Here is an 18,499-nt window from a genome sequence, read left to right on the forward strand (position 1 = left end):
TATGTCATTGACTGCTTACTGCTAATTAAAAAAAAAAGGTTTTATTTAAAACTAAAAGGCGAAAGGTTATTTTAATAAGCTTCCTAAAGCATAATTTGCATCCATGACAACAGGGTTAAAGCAGGTGCGCTGAAAAAAAAATAAACGAGAGAACATAGACAACATATAAGTCAATAGTCTAATAGTGTTACATACAAGACCTAGATCTAGGACTGTCGTTTTTATAGTAACTCTGCTGTGTCAAAGAAAATGAGTAAAGCTGCCAAAGGTCCAGCTAAACGAGGACGCAAAGATAATGATAGCGATGCTGGGACTGATGATCCGGGAACAGTCGGAACATTTGAAACATTGCGAGATGAAGCTGAACATTTTGTGCACGTAAAGCTTTACGAAAAGGCTATTGAGAGTTTTACTAAGGTAATTATTTTTTAATATATAGATCTACTCTATGAGAATTTTAAAATAATCAAACATTATTTTCTTAAACTTGTTATAGGCCTACAGTCCTACAGGCAATATATATAATTATAATAATATACTTTAAAATAGATAATAATAATAATATTTTTATTAATAATATATCTTTTTGGACTTCTTTCATATATGAAGACTATTAGTAATACTATTACATCCTAGTTCAAAACTCCTGCATGAGATGACAGCAAGAAGGGTGGAAATTTGGGACCATATTGTCAATATTGAGATGACAGTTCAAATTGCTTAGCACACATCCGATTAAGCAGTTATAGGCTATAATTTAATATATTCAATAATATGTATATATACATATGATATACCTATAGTCTAGTGATTATTCTCTATTATGTTATCATTTATTTTGTAGGTTATGTATGATCAATGATAATGCCCATAGATTTTGTTAAGATGTTAATACAAAATTTATGGATTATGTTATACATTATGGTATCAAGTTCTTATTTCTGAAAAAAAAAAAACAATATAAAAACATGTCTATTTATTAAGGCTCTTGATATGAAACCAGATGATAAAACTTGCCTTGTAATCAGATCTAAGTGTTATCTAATGCTTGGAAATGCAGAGAAGGCTCTTGCAGATGCTGAAGCAGCTTTAAGTCAAGATGATGATGGAAAAAAAGACATCAGGGTGTGTACATTAAGGATTTCTTTTTAATGTTTTGAAAACATAATTAAGACTTTTTATAATAGTATATAATAATTTATTTTTGCCCCCTTATTGAATAATTAGTAATTGCAACCAGAGAATAGGGCAGGAGCTCTCATGAATCTTCTGTCACGAAAGACTTTGGGAGAAAGATGAAATTTAGATAAACAATTTGTAACCATCTGTTATAACATTGTTTCCCAACTTTTGACAAAGGTGTTCTTCTTCTTCTTCTTCATCGTTCTCATTGTTATGTTGGAGTGTTCATATGACTAGACCAATACATGAGATGAACTGCGCAGTGGTTTCCAAATCAGGGAGCTCTCCATATAGTTTTCTTTCTATTGGGGTGATTTGGGGTCAATGTCTTATACGGGCCTCTTGGTAGAGAGAGCAGTTTTGGAGGACGTGGTCGGCATTTTCTGGTTATACTCCACATGGGCAGATTTCACTGGTTCCAATTTTGAGCTTCCGGAACATGTTTTGTCGCATTCTGTTGTGTCCGGTCCTGAGTCGAAAGATTAGACGTTGGTCTTGTCGGGATAGCTTATAGTAAGCATCATCTTTCTTGTGATTTGGATGGGAGCTCGTCCATTTCTCATTTATTTTATCTACAATTAATTTCTTCATTTCTTCTGGATAGAGTGCAGAGTTTACTTGTGAGTTTGTTCTCCCACTCTTGGCGAGTGTGTCAGCCTTCTCATTTCCTGCTAGTTGTATGTGAGCTGACAAAGGTGTAAACTTTTATAATTTTTGTAACGCTGAGTACCCCTCGCCTTGCATCTATTAGAAGAATTTACATAATAAATTGGTATTTTTAAAAAATCAGCATAGTTAATGAGGTGTAACACACCCCCCTCCAAAGTCTTCCCGTACCCCTGGGGGTAAGTGTACCCTGCTTTGGGAAACACTGCTTTATAAGTATAGCAAAAAGTAATTTTATACCAGACAAGATATAAGTAGACTAATTCTTATCATTTTATTAACCCATTTAGATTTTATTGCTGTATACAAGAAATACTTTTAAAAGATATTTTTTAAATCTAGGCACTGAATATGAAAGCAGAAGCTCTTTATCAAAAGGGAGATTTTGAAAATGCTTTAGTCTTTTATCATAGAGGTAATAAACTGAGACCAGAGCTACAAGAATTCCGACTTGGAATTCAGAAGTGTGAAGAGTCCATTGATAACAGTATTGGTGGTAAGTGAGTTTAAAAATAAAAGTTTCTTAAAATTTGAGCTTTTATTGGGAATGAAACAGAAGTATTTTTAGGAAGTCTTTTAAAAAAGTTTACCTCCAAGTTACTATATGTTACATCTTTTTTTATTATATTTTTTATATTTCTGATGTACGCTACCTTTTTATACTTTCAGTAACTAATCGGTTGATGTCATGCCTCAGATTTTAAGAAAATTTGTTTTCTAGCATTTGTTATAACATGCAAAAAAAATAATTAATCTACTTAATTTGTTGGCTAATTGACTATAAATTATATGACTGATTAATAGATGAGACAAAAGTGCAGTGCTCTTCCTCTCTCTCTCTCTCTCTCTCTCTCTCTCTCTCTCTCTCTCATTGGAGATTTGTGGATGAAGTGCTTGTTCTGTTTTCTATGTGTATGTGCTTTAGTATCTTATCACTTGAGAATGTGCTATCTTATCTTATCACTTGAAGTTTTACTGCCATGTTTATTATTTGGCATAATGCTCAGGAACGAAGTTTTGAGTTTGCATTATATCCTATTGCTTGGTAACATTTATTCTTCCATGCAACGTTTGAGCAATCATTTCATCTGCGAATATTCTCACTCCTCCTCCACTCTTCTCTAACTCATGAAGCTTTTTTTTTTCTTCCTTCAAATCATTGCCTGAAGTAAACCAATGTAGTTTGATGACTACCTCCCAGTTTAGGGAGTATTATATACTCATCAAAGTGGTGTTCCAAGCAATAGACTTTCCTGCAATCCATTTGAAACCTTTTTTTTAGTTGCTTAGCCATGTAGGAGACACAGATGCTGAGTGGTTAAGTGCTTGGCTTCTGAACCAGGGGTCCTGGGTTCAAAACTGGTATTTTTAATTTCTGGATTTTTGGGCGTCTCTGAGTCCACCCAACTCTAATGGATATCTGACATTAGTTGGGGAAAAATAAAGGTGGTTGGTGGTTGTGCTTGCTTCATGGCACCCTCATTTACCGTAAGCCACAGAAACAGATTACCTCTACATCATCTGCCCTATAGATCACAAGGTCTGAAAGTGAACTTTACTAGTCATGTAAAAAATACAATGTTTTACCAAAATGTATGAAATAAAAAGATAAATTTGTTTATACTTCTTTTTTTTTTTACTGTAGATCCTGCAGCAGTGCATCTAGAAGCTAAGGGGGATTTATCATCATTTTACAAACAAAATGAGGTGAGTTTCTTAGGAAATAAAATCTAGTTTTTGCTATAAAAAATATCCTAAGTATTCAAATTGTTTAATGTTATGTAGTAAAAAGGTAATTTTTTAGAATAAAAATTAAGTAAAAATATTATCTATTATTACTGCCAATGAACAGGTTGGTTTAGTTTATATTGCTAAAAGTATATAATATTATAAGCAGCAATTTTTATAAGTAAATAAAAAAAAAAAAATTATTTTATTTAATCTTACACTACAGTTTTTAAACATTGTTTAAAAAAAGACACAGGTTTAAATTCATCTTTACCTTTTGATAAAACTGCTAGAACAATTAACCTTTAAAGTGCTGAGCTGTTTTACAATGAGTGCATAAAAAGTGGAGGCTAAACTACCACACGCGCTTTAAGGGTTAACAACATTAAAATTTGTCTTTGATTGGCTGATGCTACTAATCTAATGAAATCAACTGCCTGCAAGATGTAGAGAGTTCAGGCCTGTAATAATTTGGATAAAAAAAATGTACGCCTCCCTCAACATTCAACACAGATTAAAGCACATTCTAACCATTTTTTTTCCCTTGTTCTAACTTTAGCTTAGCTTGGTTAGTCTTATACGAATATCTATGTAGTTCTACATTTAGCAGCAAAATAAGTTTTTTAACTCTTTCTCTCCTAACTGACGATACCAGCATTGATTCAACCAGAATGTGGTAAATAATTACGGAGAGAGAGAGTTAAAGGAATTCTGCAACATTTATTACTTTCTTATTGAAGAGCTAAGGAAAGATAAGAAAAAGAAAAACTTTAATGCTTGAAATAAAATAGGACTTATTATAATAGTCCCACACCTATCCTAAATCATCAAAAATGTTGGAACTATGCCTACTGTGGAATGATAGACAGAGTTGAACCATTCAGATGGTTGAGTTTAGTATCATGAAAAGTCTTTGTTTTTGGATGAGAAACTGCTACATTGTCCAATCCTAAAATCACATCACTTTTTCTTAGAGAGCTCTGTGGCTAGTTAGGCATAGAAGATTGTGGAATATGGCCTTATTTTCAGACAATTCAGTAGGTCTCTATGGAAATACATATCTTAAAATAGGAGAAAAGCTACTTTGGACATTTCCAAAAGGCAAAATTAAACAAAAGCTAGTAGCTCAATGGCAAAAAAGTTTGTTCAGAAGAAGAAAAAATAGGTGGAGTAGAATTCAATAACTTGAGGAGATCCATTGGTATGTTTAAACCTAGTAAGCCAATGTATTCTTTATGCTCAAGCTTTCGTAAAAAATGAATGAATACTAAAATAAATAATGCTACAAAACTCTAAAATGCTTTCAGAATCTGCAAAACAAGGTAATGTTTGTTAATTATTAACAGGAGTTTTACAATGTGTGTTGAAAATGTTGCTGGTTTTGATTTTAAAACTTTTAACATTTAATTAGGCAATAGAAGGCGACATTGGTGAAAACACTTAATATGCTTAGTATATTTCAAATATTAAATATATATATATAATAAATCATTTCTTTAAATATAAACTTTTGAAGTATAAATTTCAACTTGAATATTTTGTTTTGCTATTAATAAGGTTTGAAACCAAACAGTTATATATCTGGCTTATAGAACTCTTGTACTTATTCAATTTTTTTTAAATTGCCAAATGATTTTTATTCAGGCTATGATAGTTATCTTTTAAATATAATATTTTTCTTACACAATTTTGAAGTACACTGAGACTGAAATGCTCTTAAAAGTTCACTAGCCTGAAAGCCTTCTAGCTAGTAATTGTGTACATTTTCAAATAGTTGCAATTATTTATAATGTTGAGAAAAAAAATACATTTGAAAATATTTTTTAAATGATGCTCTCTTTTACTTTTCCATTTTCCATCTTTCAACCAACAATTCTCGACTATTGTAGATTTTAAAACATTAATTTTGAAAATTAAATAAATCTTGCAATACAAATACTAGGCTATTGATTTTCTCAGGTGACGGGACATTTCAAGTATTCTTCAGCTGTTTTAACAGCTTCCAAAAAAATTTATGAGGGCTTACTAACCCATATAAATTTTAATATGATTTACATTATATATCTCATGATCTTTAGCTTAAGAAAACAATAAAAGAATACTTTAAGTATGAAATGAAATAAAGAAAAGTGTGAAATGAAACTCTCATAATTAATATATTGATAAGTCTCTTCATGTTACTAATTGGATCACATTAGTTAAACTCCTGAGTGATTTAATTCCTCTAGGATTCCAGATTTAGCAGTGCAATTCTTTTTTTTTTTAAATACTGCTTCGTTTATTGTCAAGCAGACATCAAAGTGAAGTTTGAGTTTAATAGTTCCCTACTTTCAGTTTGATTTTTTTTTAATACCTTAAATAATTTTAACAGTGAAAGTTCTCACTAACAGTTTTGAGTTTTAGGCTTTAATTCTCGTGTATGTTGGTTTCTGTGAAAAAATTCCATCAATCTTGTTTTATTTTACTTCTAGGTTGATTATGATTTCAGCTTCCATAAAATTTTGTGGACAAATCTAGACCATTTCTTTTCATAGCTCAATTAACCCTGATCCTTTTCCACAGAATGTGTTAGTTTCTAACTTAAAATGAAGATATTATTTGTGATTTTTTCTTTCCAGGGAAGGGATCAATGTAGCCCTCTTTGACTTTAATTTGTTTCCATTAGATATTTTCCTAAAATGTATATATGTTTAATGACTAGTAAATTACATACATACATATACATTTTGATTAATTTGAATTCATTTAAAGTCAACCCAAAATTTAAACATCTCTACCTTAATCTATTACCGGTAATTATTTAATTAAATTGATATTTTTATCTTTCTCTAGCAGAAGTTTACATATTAAAAAACAGCTTTTTTTTTTCTTTTAATAAGCCTATGTTTATGTCCGATTTGTTTTCAATTTATAATTAAAATGTGCAGGTTTGTTGTTAATAAATGTTATTGTAGCGCTGAGGTGAGATGCCATTTTTATTGTCTAACCATTAAAAAATACAGTTAAATTTAGCCAAAATAAAGCTGTCAAGAATTAGAAAAAATTTTATTTTAAGGACACACAGTTAAAATTAGATTTTTTTCCTTGCATAAAATGAATGAATAAAAGAAAAAACAACAGAAAGGTTATACAAAAGTTAACCAACCCAAAAAAGAAGAAAAAAAAGAACGTCAGCGTCCCCAAGACAGTAGCAAATCTAAGACAACTAAAGAGCTCCTAGGCCAGTTGTACCAAGATAAGGAATTTTTGGAAAAACTTTTTGACAGTAAGTTGGCCAGTTTTTTTCTGCCTTGACAACTTATTTTTCCAAAAGAATTTATTTTTGAGCTTCATTATTTTTTGCAATTATTTTACCTAGCTAAAAAGTTTTAAATGTTATTATTTTTTTTTTGTTAACCATAAGATTTTATTAGGCCTACAATGGTGCTGTAACAAAAGTTTCATTATATATTGCGCTTTTGTGTAAACCATTTTATATACTAATTCATCTTATGATTTTTATTAAGAAAAACCTTTTTCATTCAATCAGCTTATTAATTTTATTACAGAAAATTGAATATTATGTTTAACATATACTGAGTTTTTATTTTACCAATAGTATTCTTTTTGTTTAAAGGTTTGTCTAACAATGGCAATAAAACAGATGACTTCATTAAAGGACGAGCATGTGATGGATTGGAATATTTAAACAGCAGGTCTGACTTTTGGCGTCAGCAGAAACCAATGTACGCTAGAATGAGAGATCAAAAGAAAGCTGGGGGTAAAGGTTCTGCAGGGAATCAAGGAGGGGATGGAATGAAATATGTTTTGGCCAAACTTGAGGAAATCGATGAAGGTTAGCATTTCATAATATTAATCCATTACAAAAAACAAACAGACACAAAAACTTCTTTGCTCCCATGGCAATTAAATCGTTGAATAGAATTGATCTATCTGATGTAAAAGAAAAAAATTTCCTGATACATTTGAGTGAAACTAGCGTGAATGCATATTTTGTTTCTATAATTATAATGTTGTGTTGTTCTGATGGATCATAAAGATTGTTATAATTATTAGAAGAAATTTTTTATAGGCTTCTTGAAAAATTAGAAATCTCAATAAAAAAATTGAAATAAAATGACATATTTAGACTCCTCAATTTCAATAAAGGAAACTATTGACAGTATGTTGTTAGACACCTTATTTATAGTTTAGGTATTTAGCGACGCACCATAGAAGACGCATATTGAACGGGACTAGTGATGTTTGGGATATGTTGGGTTAGAGACCGGAAAATCAGTTAGCGATATAATTCTAGAGGGTAACGACGTGTTTAGTGACAGAGACTTTTACTGTGGCCTTTTATTAGAATAAATATATGTGGAGTTGTTCATCAGTGTTGACTACATCTCTTCACTAGTTAAAACCGATGTGTTTGTTCGTCTGGATTGTTGTTCAACTACACGGAATACACCCGAACAATTACACACAAACGCTTGCAGAGTAATTAGTTGAAATTCAACAGTCATCCATAGTTGACCTCAAGACAGCCTGAACAAGCAACATCACAATGTTCAACATATGCTCTATAAAAAAAGTATCAGATTTGTGCCATAAGATTGTATTGTCTTTAAGCCACCTATTCAACATATGCTCTATAAAAAACTAAACAGATATGTGCCATAAGATTGTATTGTCTTTAAGCCACCAAAATAAATCCAACTGCTTGAGGTTGTGTTTATTTTTTTTTTGTAAAATCGTTTATGTCACATTCAACTGAAAAATTTCATGGCAGACTCTGCATGACCCTTTGAAGTTTGAATCCACTGCTTTCATTTTTTTTTTAATGTGTTTACAGTATATGTTATTTTGATGGCTAGACAATTTATAAAAATAATTGTTTTGAAGCAAAAAAAGTTATAAGGCTTGTCTTCAAGTCTGCAGATTAAGAAGAGATTTTTTTACATGGCTAGGCATACCTAGCTGTGATTCGCAAAACTTGCCAGCATAACATTCATGAATAAAGTCTAACTCAAGATCAACATCATGGTCTTTCATACATATTATGAACCTCGATTTTATTTTCAATGCACTTCTCATACAAATATTTTAAACTTATTTTTGAATTCGTTAGCTCAAGCAGAGGGAAGGTACCAGGACAGTTTGGACAAATGCAAGTTGACAATAAAGAGAGTTGAGAAAATGCCAGAAGAGTCTTTGAAGAACAAACCAAGTGTCCTTGCCAATCTGTACAGTGCTATGGGCAACGCTTATCTAGAACAAGGCAAATACACTCAGGCTCTTGATTGGCACAACAAAGATTTAGATTTGGCAAAAGAAAAGTAAGCAACTTAGGCATTGATTAATGACAGAGATTTCGTTGAAAATGCTCAAAACCTAAAATACATGACAATGTTTTAATTTGCAGTCATCTCGATGAGGCCGAGTCAAGAGCACTAGACAATCTTGGTAGAACACATGCCAAAATGGGCCAGTACCAAGAAGCCGTTGACATGTAAGATGACATTTATTTTTCTATCAATCAAAAGTCTTTTTGAAATAACTCACTACCATTAACAAGTGCTGGCAGACTAGACTATATTATTCAAATCACATTTTTAAAGTTATTAAATCATTTTTATTACCAATCAAATAATCTCTAACTATATTACTTATGTTATGGCATGATTTGGAATTAGTTATTTGTTTCGTAGAAACGAAAAGATGCGACTAGTAAAAAGAAGACTAGGTTTTGAGAGGGATTGGCAAAATCTAAACAGAATACTTTTGATGGCTTTAGACAGAGACAGTTTTTATGAATGTAGAGATTTATCCTGACGACATTCGACAGTTCCCTTCGTTATTATTAAACTTCTTATTCATTCATTATCAGCCTCAACTAACTTGGACTTTCATTTTGTTATTTGATCTCTTTATTTGAGTGTTACCTCTGTTTGACACAGCTTGGAAGCACCAAACACTTAAATCACATTTTTGAAATCAAAAATTATTTTATGCATGTCAAATAATCGCTTACCCATGCTATCCTCTCCCTTGATCTCTGGGTAAACTGTTGTGTTTGTAAATTAGTGTTGCCGCTTTCAGAAATAAAAGAACAGTTTCTCTTCTGTGTTGAAAATTTATAATTGTATAGAATCTTGACATGTCTGTTAGCTCCTTTTATTTTTATATTTTTGATGTTCTTAGATGGAAGTGTAAACTACCCCAGAGCAAGACTCCCCTAGAGAGCACCTGGTTGTACCATGAGATTGGCCGTTGCTATCTTGAACTAGGAAATAACAAAGAGGCTAAAGAATATGGTGAGAAGTCCTTGACATCTGCACAGGAAGCAGATGATGCTGGTTGGCAGCTACATGCCAGAGTATTGATAGCTCAGTCAGAAGGTAAATACTTTTCAATAAAAATATTTTTCTTTATTTTAGAAAACATAATTGAATTTTTTTTTTTATTTAGTAGAAACTAATTAAAACATACAAATTATAATGTTAACTCATCCTTTTCTTCAAACACACAATATGAGAAGTAAAAATGAAGTGTTTCTTTATCTGATGGCCTGATGTTTGAGTTCTTGCGAAGAGTTGAAAATTGTATTTTAAACTTTAAGACATTGACTCCATCCAGTTCTGTTGTGGCTGGTCATTGTGCTGGTCACATGACAAACTTAACTATGGCCACAAAACATCTAAATTTAACATAATCTCCCCCAGACTTTATAAGGTATAAGAAGGGAATCATTTCATCTTCAATAGCAATGCGCTTCCATAGTCTGTGACATTATAGAGACTTGTTTGTGTTTTAAAGATAGTGTAATAAATTGTGAATAAGTTATAATTTGTAAAATTTCAGTCATTCTAAATATTTTTTTCAATGCCTGCATATTTGTTTAATGCATGGTAACATTTTTATTCTAGTATGTCCAAATAAATATTGGAATAATTCTTACCTAGTAAAATCTGAACAAGCACAATTAATTATTACACTTTATAAAATTGGTATTAAGTCATAATGTGCTTAATTACTTTTTTCTACATTGCAGTTAAGTGCGAGGAATTGGAGGCTGCCTCAGACTCATTCACGCTAGCTTTGGAACTTGCCGAACAACAAAATGATAAAGCTGCTCAAAATGCAATTAAAAAAGCTTTGCAGGATGTAAGAATTGAAGATTAATTGTACTTACATGACTTGTTTTCAGGATAAGACTTATTCAAAGTATTAGAAAGAAATATTTATTATTAATCAAGATGTCATGACATGCTCTTTGTTTCACTTTTTAAGGTGAATGACAAAATAGTTGAAAGAGATGGACAAGGTGATTCAGAAGAAGATCAACAAAAGACTTCAGAAGAAACCAAAGACAGTGATCATGAAAAAGGAGATTCAGAAAAAGAAGACAGAGAATCACCTAAAGGTAATTTTGTTGAGAAAAGAACATTGCATTGAATTTAGAAACTAATTGTTTGCTAAATTGTTTTTAAGAATAATTAATTATTAATGTCAAGAAGCAATAAATATCTTTTTTTTTTCCTTTATTACTAGGACATGATCATAAGAAAGAGGGAAAAGGTAATTAGAGATATCAATAATTAAAAATGATCTAATTCTAATATCAATTGCATTTTTAGCAAAATATTATTTGTCATTGTCTTGGTCAAGACATTGTCAAGTAATAGTTAATCTACAGTAACTCTTTTGAAGGAACAGCTGTAATTTATACAATAAAATGATTTTTATTCAAAAAGATTTCTCATCTAAGTAGAGTAAAACATACTGCTACACCCGATACTGGGGATGTATTCCGGGTCGGGGGTATATTCCAGGTCAGGGGTATATTCCAGGTCAGAGGTATATTCCAGGTCAGAGGTATATTCCAGGTCAGGGGGTATATTCCAAGCCTCATTGTTGTGCCCGTTTGGAAATATCTATTAAGGGAGACAGACAGGCTAACTGGGATATAACACCTGTTCAAACAAACAAGTATGCACGTGGAGAGAATGATAAGTTTCGCTAACCCACCACACCATTCCTTACCGGGATCATACATTATAGGAACACGTAGGAACCCCTCATGGGCTTGACCTCCAGCCTCAGTGTGAAGAAGGAACCCAGATGTGGCTCAGGGAGTCATGTCCCATGATAACAGTGGTGATTGAAGTATCATCTAGTTGAACAGGAACTTCCGGATAGAGGGATCGGTGAAGAGCCATCTCTCATTCCTGGTTTCTTATAAGAGTCATAATATAGTGCAACCTCGACCTTTATGAACACTCACTGAGATGTTTACAAATTTGTTACTAGACTGAAATGTTACAATCTGATTTAGAAATAAAATATTTCATCCCAAAACTTGAACCTAATTATTACTTTAAAGGAAAACATAAAAAATGAATAAAATCCAGAGGGTAAGATTTTTTTATGTTTTCTATTTCTATCATAAGCTTCCATGAAACAAGCTTTTATCATTTTCAAAAATCTTCTAGACAGCTTTAAGAGAAATGTATTTTTAGACAAACAGCTTTTGAATAAATTACTTTATTAGTGTTATTGATTCTCCAAAATCAAACTATTGAAAAAAAAGCAAAAAAAAAAAAGTATTGAAAAATGTAGATAGAACAAATATAGCAGCTAGCGGTATTTTAAAAAATATTACCAGCTTTTTTATTTTAATTTATTAAATATTTCATGCTGGAATAAGTGTTAAATAATATTAGAATATTTTCAAATTATCAAAAATGTCATCTATAAGCGTTTGCTTTATAATTTTTCATCTTCTGCTTTTAAATAAACTCTTCTTTAGTAAATTTATGAGTCTTTTAGAACAGGCTTACATGCTTCAATCTGACTATGATAGAAAAATGCTATATTTTTTATAGTTTACCTTTAGAAAAAGATTATATAGGCCTCCATATATAATTTTTTTTATTTGCCTTCAGGCTAAACCCTCAAGTGAATATACTTAGTGCATGCTTTTTATCTTTCTCTATTCTGCGGACATACAAAGTAAAAATTAATTATTTCTCTTTGAGCTAGAAATAAACTTTAGCTACAATTTTTTTGTAATAATTATGCTTTATTGGCTGGTGATTTAGAACAATGTTGCATCTAAAGTAATTAAAATAATGAAAGATTGATTTAATTGAGGTCACGAATCTTTTTTTTATGAATAAATTTAAATGCTATTCTCCACAGTTATGTTCAAAATAATTAGGTCCATTTTTTTTCATAGTTAGAAAATACTTTATTGCTTCCAATCATGTTTTTATCAATGCTCATCATAATTAAACTTAATCAGAAGAAGATTCAGATACAACCAAGGTAGACCATTCAGGCCCTGTAAAGAAAGACAACTCAGAGAAACATAACTCTAAAGATGAGACGCATATAAGTAATGAAGACAAAACTATAAAGACTGAAGAAGAGGAGCAGAAAGATGCTAACATTACAGACCAGGCTGAAGGTTTGGAGGAGTGATTTACTGAGATGAATATGTATTGCTGTGCAGTGTGATTCTAAACTCGGCACAAACATATTGGCATTTATCAAAGAGTGACTCACTTAGTTAAATATCGACTCATACTAAAAAAAAATATAACATTTTTTGCATGCATTCAAAGCACTATTTGTCTCAAAATAGAAATTTTTAGATGAATAATCAGTTCTTGTCATGTTTATAATTTTCTTAACTGTGTTTTTCGTTTATAAAAATAAGAATATTTTTTTAAGGAAAAAAAAATATTTATTGAATACCTTGTTCTAATCCCTGCGACAGATAAACAATAGAAAGAAAAATAATTTTATTTTCAGCTTTTTAAATTTTTTTTTTATAGTGCTTCAATAATGTCTTTTGTTATGCATTCATTTATAATCCTCGATACTAAAAATACTCAAACCACAAGAAATACTCATACTCAATTAATACTGTCACATGTTTTGGTCAATGTAACTTACATAATATAACTAGTTAAAAATTGTAACATAACTTGATTAAAAACTTACAGATTATGAAAAGAGATAAATGAGATTACAATTTTCACAGTTAGTTTTTAACAGGGTATGGCAGTGGGCAGGGTTTGAACCTGGAACCATCGAGATGACTGAACAACAGTTCAGCACGCATACCGCATAATCAGAGAGTCATCCATTGTCTGGTAGATAACATTTTTGTGACGAGTATTTGTGGGAAGCGTGGTCGAGAGGCCAAGTGCGCTTGAACTTGGCTACCTAGAAGGGGGCTCGAGGTTCGACACCCAACTCGGGCAGAGCTGTGGTTACTGAGCGCCTATAGGCAGCACGGAAAACCAACTCCTAGATAACCCCACACACACACACACACTCTGGTCCACAAATGAGATTGGACCAAAAGCGCTCTGAGCATGCTATAAGCATGAAAGTAGCGCTATATAAAAAGCTATAATATTTAATAACATTTGACTTTAGCATTCAGATCTCATTACCTGCACCTTCTCTCCATAGCTATTGTATCCCAGTGCTGCTAATATGTTTTAATGTCATGTATACAGCTTAACACTTGTATGTCTGTTAACAAACAAATTACTCACAAAATATTCTACTAACATTTTTATTGGAATATTAACAATCATATTTGTGATGTTACATTCATCATCAATCACTTCGAACTGAAGTTTATTGGTTTAGAGATAAATGCATATTTAAATCATTTATAATAAAAGGTTAGACATTAATTTTAAAAAGAAAATATATGAAATATTTTGCTTTTCTTTATTGTGGCTGCCTTTTACAAATACAAACAAAACATGTTCTTTTTTAAAAAATTCCTGTCGCCTTGATTATTGATTATTAACACTGAGTAGTGAGCATTTTTAATACAATGTAATAAACAGTGGCAAAGTCTGCCGTTCTAGAATTGGCTTGATTAGCCACACCAGATTCTGCCCCGTCTCAAGATTAAGCCAAAACCAGTGACTCACTTGAGCGCATCCATTGCCTTTCGAGACAAAAGGAGCCATATAATAAACAGTCTACAACAGAATTTCTCTACATCGGATGTGCATTCTTTAAGGAGAGGAGAGTGAGGGTGTCTTAGTGATTCAACAGTGTCTATATTTATAGCTTAAAAAAAATTGTCATTTAACTGGTGATCTGAGATGACACTTTGAAAGGTTAACTCCCTTGGATACTGGAATCAAAAGTGCCGGTGTCGACTAATTTTCTTTTCACAAAATGGATGTTTTCCTCCACAAAGGGAGGTTATTTATTATGCTTAGTTGTATATCATGATCACAATAACCCTAACCCTAACTTGTAAAAAAAAAAAAAAATAAAAAAGGTGATCAGAAGACAATCCATAGCAAGTCTGTTGTTATCTTTAAAGATGAAGGATACGTTTTTAAGCAGGATATTTCCTTTTTGCAAGCCAGAACTAAAAATATCTTGTTGGCACATCAGGCGCAGCAGGTGTTGCTAGTACTTTTAGCCAGGATAAAGGAAAGTGTAAAATTGCTATTCAACATTTTTTTAGAAAACAAATTAATATTTTCTTCAATTGTTTTTCATTTGTAATACCAGTCACATTGTTGTTACAGGTACTTTAATTATAAATACTGTGTACTTTATGCTGTCTGATTCATTTTCTTTTTATTTTATAGGTCACAAAGAGAATGCTTAGAGAAGAAAAGAATGACCGGAACAGACATTGTAAACAATTTAAATTTAACCACCTGGTCATTGAGAGGTGAAAATACTTTACAAAGACTTCACACACCGACAAGTAAATATGTGACCAGAAATACTTTAAATTTCTTTTAAGCTCTCTGAGTGCATTGAATACAGAAAGTGTTATTGTATTATTTCTTTGTTCTTACTTTCATTTTCATAGGCCCTTTACACCGCTATAGTGTCAATGTTTACAATAGTCATTAAGTTATTGCACAAACCAACATCCTAATATATTTAATTAATATATTTAATGTGTCGAAAGTCAAATTGAATGTTTTAAAACTGACATTTTAAGGACAATTTTTTAAAACATTTTAAACTATTTATTACAAAGAATATCTGTGAAATCTGACTGACAAACAGCCAATCCATTTTGATTTTTATGAATAAAGTTGCCTTGATTTTATATTATATTTTTTTATGACAGTATGTATTATGCATGTTATAATGTTAAAATGCCATTTAAATAAATCAATTCTAAATTACAAAAAAAAATAAAAAATTTTAAAATAAGAGTTTTTGCACAAGTCAATGTGACTATGTTGTTCTGTCAAGATGATTTAGGATGAAACATATGAACAATGAACATTTAGGATGACATATATGAATGATGAACATTTTTACAAAATGTTGAAATGATGTTTTCTCTCCCACTTTTTAAAACCACTACTGCAATGTAGCAAAGCTGACGGCATGCTGTCTTCGGGGTGGGACAACTTGAAAATTATAAACAACAAAATAAGGTGTGTAATTATTCTCAAAAGTTGTGCTATGATCGTCGTCGTCGTCATGAAGATGGTGTCGGCAGACTGATGAAGACGAAAAGTTAGGCGACACTGGAGGAAGAAAGAAAAAGCAATGTATTGAACAAACATACGGCAAAACTTAAATCGACAGTAAAGAAAAAAAGAAATTTGTTTTCTAGTATGAAACGCATAGGAAAAAAAAGTCCGCCAAAAAATGTATTACTTCTGCATTGTGCTTGGCCATAAACTCAAAGACAATTATTAGAAGCTGAAAATATTTATGTAAAGCTGCCATCAAGACTGAAATCAGGTGGAGAAAAAGTAAGAAAGTTTTTGTGGCAGCTTTGTATCCAATAAACTTCTTCCCTAAAATAAGATAAGATATTGATATGGAACTTCAAGCCTTAATCACTTCACCCAGGACTCTTTACAGCAGAACACTCCTCCACCCAATTTAATTAATTAATACAAACTATAAAGAAATTAATCAGATTAGAACATTAAGATTAAACATATTAAAACACATTACGACTAAGACGGAATAGTTTTTTATTTATTTTTTTATTAAAGCAATAAGCATTCTGTAGCAAGTTACCAATGTCAATTTAGCTTACTCTTAATCAAACGCAGTTAATGTCTTGAAATAAGGTCTTAGTTATAGAATCCTTTTTTTTTTTTTCATTTTATTAGAGAAAGCAAAATATAATCAACAGGAAAAGAATTAAGATAATAAAACATAAATTGTATGATTGCTAGATTTACTTAAAACCTTGAAAATATAATACTTACAATAACTTGGTCGGATATCATTATCTTGAATGGCTGAAGCCCCTCTGTGGTTAAAATTCAAATTACGTGGTGTTGGTGGTGTCATTTGATGCATAGCCAGATAACGATCAATCGTAGAGTTGAGTGGAACTGTACCAATAAGTATTTCTAATGGCACCGAAAGTTCAAATGCTGGTCCCACTGGGAAAACCCGCAGCTAAATAATAGGAAGAAATCAACACATTTATTTCAATTTTATCTCGCTAGGTGTTTTTGTTGGCAAAATATGTTATGATTAGTAAGTGATTGACAACACAGATTTTATTGTTACTCTTATGAAGGTCTATTAAGATTTCATATGAACTTTTTTCTCCATATTTTACATACCTCTAGTGTATACCTGACATCAATTATACCGCAGCCAATCATGTAGGATGGGGGAACAGGGGGAAGAACCAGGGGATCACCTTCCCAGGTATCATTGTCTCCATGTCTCAATGAACCGTGTTGTATTGATGCTACCTGCTGGGTCACTGATCGAGATTTGATTGGAGTGTGAAAAGTTGTTGTCTGTGAAAGAGAGAAGCAGAACAAAAATTTAATAAACCTATGACCTATTTTATTAATTAAATTTGTGATTGATAAGTTAAATGTGATTGATCTATTACACTATTAGACAATGTTTTAGTTTTATTGGGAGTTTAACAAATTGAGCAATGCACTGGCAATGTCAAGGCCATAGCTAGAACTGTTATAAAAAGTTATATCAATACTTTTGAGTTGTCATAAATGAATACAAATTAAAATTATCACAGACTAAAACATTAAGATTGAAGTTATCAAAGCACATTATGACCATGACAGAATAGTTTATTAAACAATAAACATTCAGTAGAAAATGCTACTGAAGAGATATTATAATTTACTCTTTGTCACGGATGAATATGTACATGTGTGCATAAATTATTTTTACTTATAAATATATATCAATTGGAATGTATGTGCCAATGTGTTAATTTCTGGTGGGAAGTGTGGTCGAGAGGCCAAGTGCGCTTGAACTTGGCTTGGCTTGGCTACCTAGAAGGGGGCTCGAGGTTCTACACCCGACTCGGGCAGAGTTGTGTTTACTGAGCGCCTACAGGCAGCACGGAAAACCAACTCCTAGATACCCCCTCCCCCCCACTGGTCTACAAATGAGATTGGAACAAAAGCGGCTCTGAGCATGCTATAAGCATGAAAGTAGCGCTATATAAAATCTATAATAATAATAGACAAGGACCGTGGCCAATGTGTGTGATATGCTATGAGAAATAATCAAGTGTTGTGTTTGTGATGACCAAGTTATTGTGTTTTATATGTACAGCTGAACCAGAGGGACAACTAGAGGAGCAGTAAGAAACTAGGGTACTTTCTAGTTGATTAAAATAGTAGAGAGTGGTTACATTCTTAAAATTAATTATTGTGAGTGTTTGTCTGTTTGTAAAATGTTTTACATGTTTCAGATGTTCCTTCAGAGTTGATAATTTACTTCCTTGTCCAAACCTTCTGCTGGGCATGGGAGCAGGCAGGGTTTGAACCCAGGACCATCTATAAGTCCAAATGGCAGTCGAATCTTGTGCGCAAACCGCATGACCTGGCAGTCAGATATGCATAATAACCCCCCTCTACAAAACAAGTTAACTCTAATTCAAAACCCTAATTAAGGGGAGGAGGAC

The 18,499-nt window shown here is 31.8% G+C and overlaps 2 protein-coding genes across 9 annotated transcripts in view; one reads left to right on the forward strand and one right to left on the reverse strand.

Moving 5' to 3' along the window:
- The first annotated feature begins 93 nt into the window (after positions 1-93).
- LOC106065018 (outer dynein arm-docking complex subunit 4-like) lies at positions 94-15,398 on the forward strand. 5 transcript variants are annotated; one of them, XM_056018400.1, is made up of 15 exons: positions 94-417; positions 985-1,125; positions 2,191-2,344; positions 3,494-3,555; positions 4,884-4,898; positions 6,685-6,841; positions 7,193-7,411; positions 8,690-8,897; positions 8,984-9,070; positions 9,763-9,959; positions 10,613-10,725; positions 10,852-10,984; positions 11,113-11,139; positions 12,869-13,030; positions 15,201-15,398. In XM_056018400.1, the coding sequence occupies exons 1-15, from the start codon at positions 250-252 to the stop codon at positions 15,218-15,220; spliced, it is 1,863 nt and encodes a 620-aa protein (XP_055874375.1). In that variant the 5' UTR covers positions 94-249; the 3' UTR covers positions 15,221-15,398. The 5 variants fall into 5 exon arrangements, with proteins under 5 accessions (XP_055874375.1, XP_055874374.1, XP_055874377.1 ...); XM_056018399.1 differs by having other exon boundaries at positions 96-417; positions 12,866-13,030; XM_056018403.1 differs by lacking the exon at positions 12,869-13,030 and adding an exon at positions 11,945-11,975 and having other exon boundaries at positions 98-417.
- LOC106065019 (arrestin domain-containing protein 3-like) overlaps positions 13,366-18,499 on the reverse strand; it is a 56,709-nt gene continuing 51,575 nt past the window's right edge. For all 4 annotated transcript variants that reach the window (XM_013223750.2, XM_056018404.1, XM_013223749.2 and 1 more), the window contains exons 6-8: positions 17,172-17,354; positions 16,806-17,001; positions 13,366-16,106 (exon numbers count right to left, since the gene is read on the reverse strand). In XM_013223750.2, the coding sequence (XP_013079204.2) occupies positions 15,937-16,106; positions 16,806-17,001; positions 17,172-17,354 (549 nt within the window). In that variant the 3' untranslated portion in view covers positions 13,366-15,936. The remainder of the gene's footprint in view (positions 16,107-16,805; positions 17,002-17,171; positions 17,355-18,499) is intronic.

Source organism: Biomphalaria glabrata, chromosome 1 (assembly GCF_947242115.1).
Source record: "Biomphalaria glabrata chromosome 1, xgBioGlab47.1, whole genome shotgun sequence".
Classification (NCBI taxonomy): domain Eukaryota; kingdom Metazoa; phylum Mollusca; class Gastropoda; family Planorbidae; genus Biomphalaria; species Biomphalaria glabrata.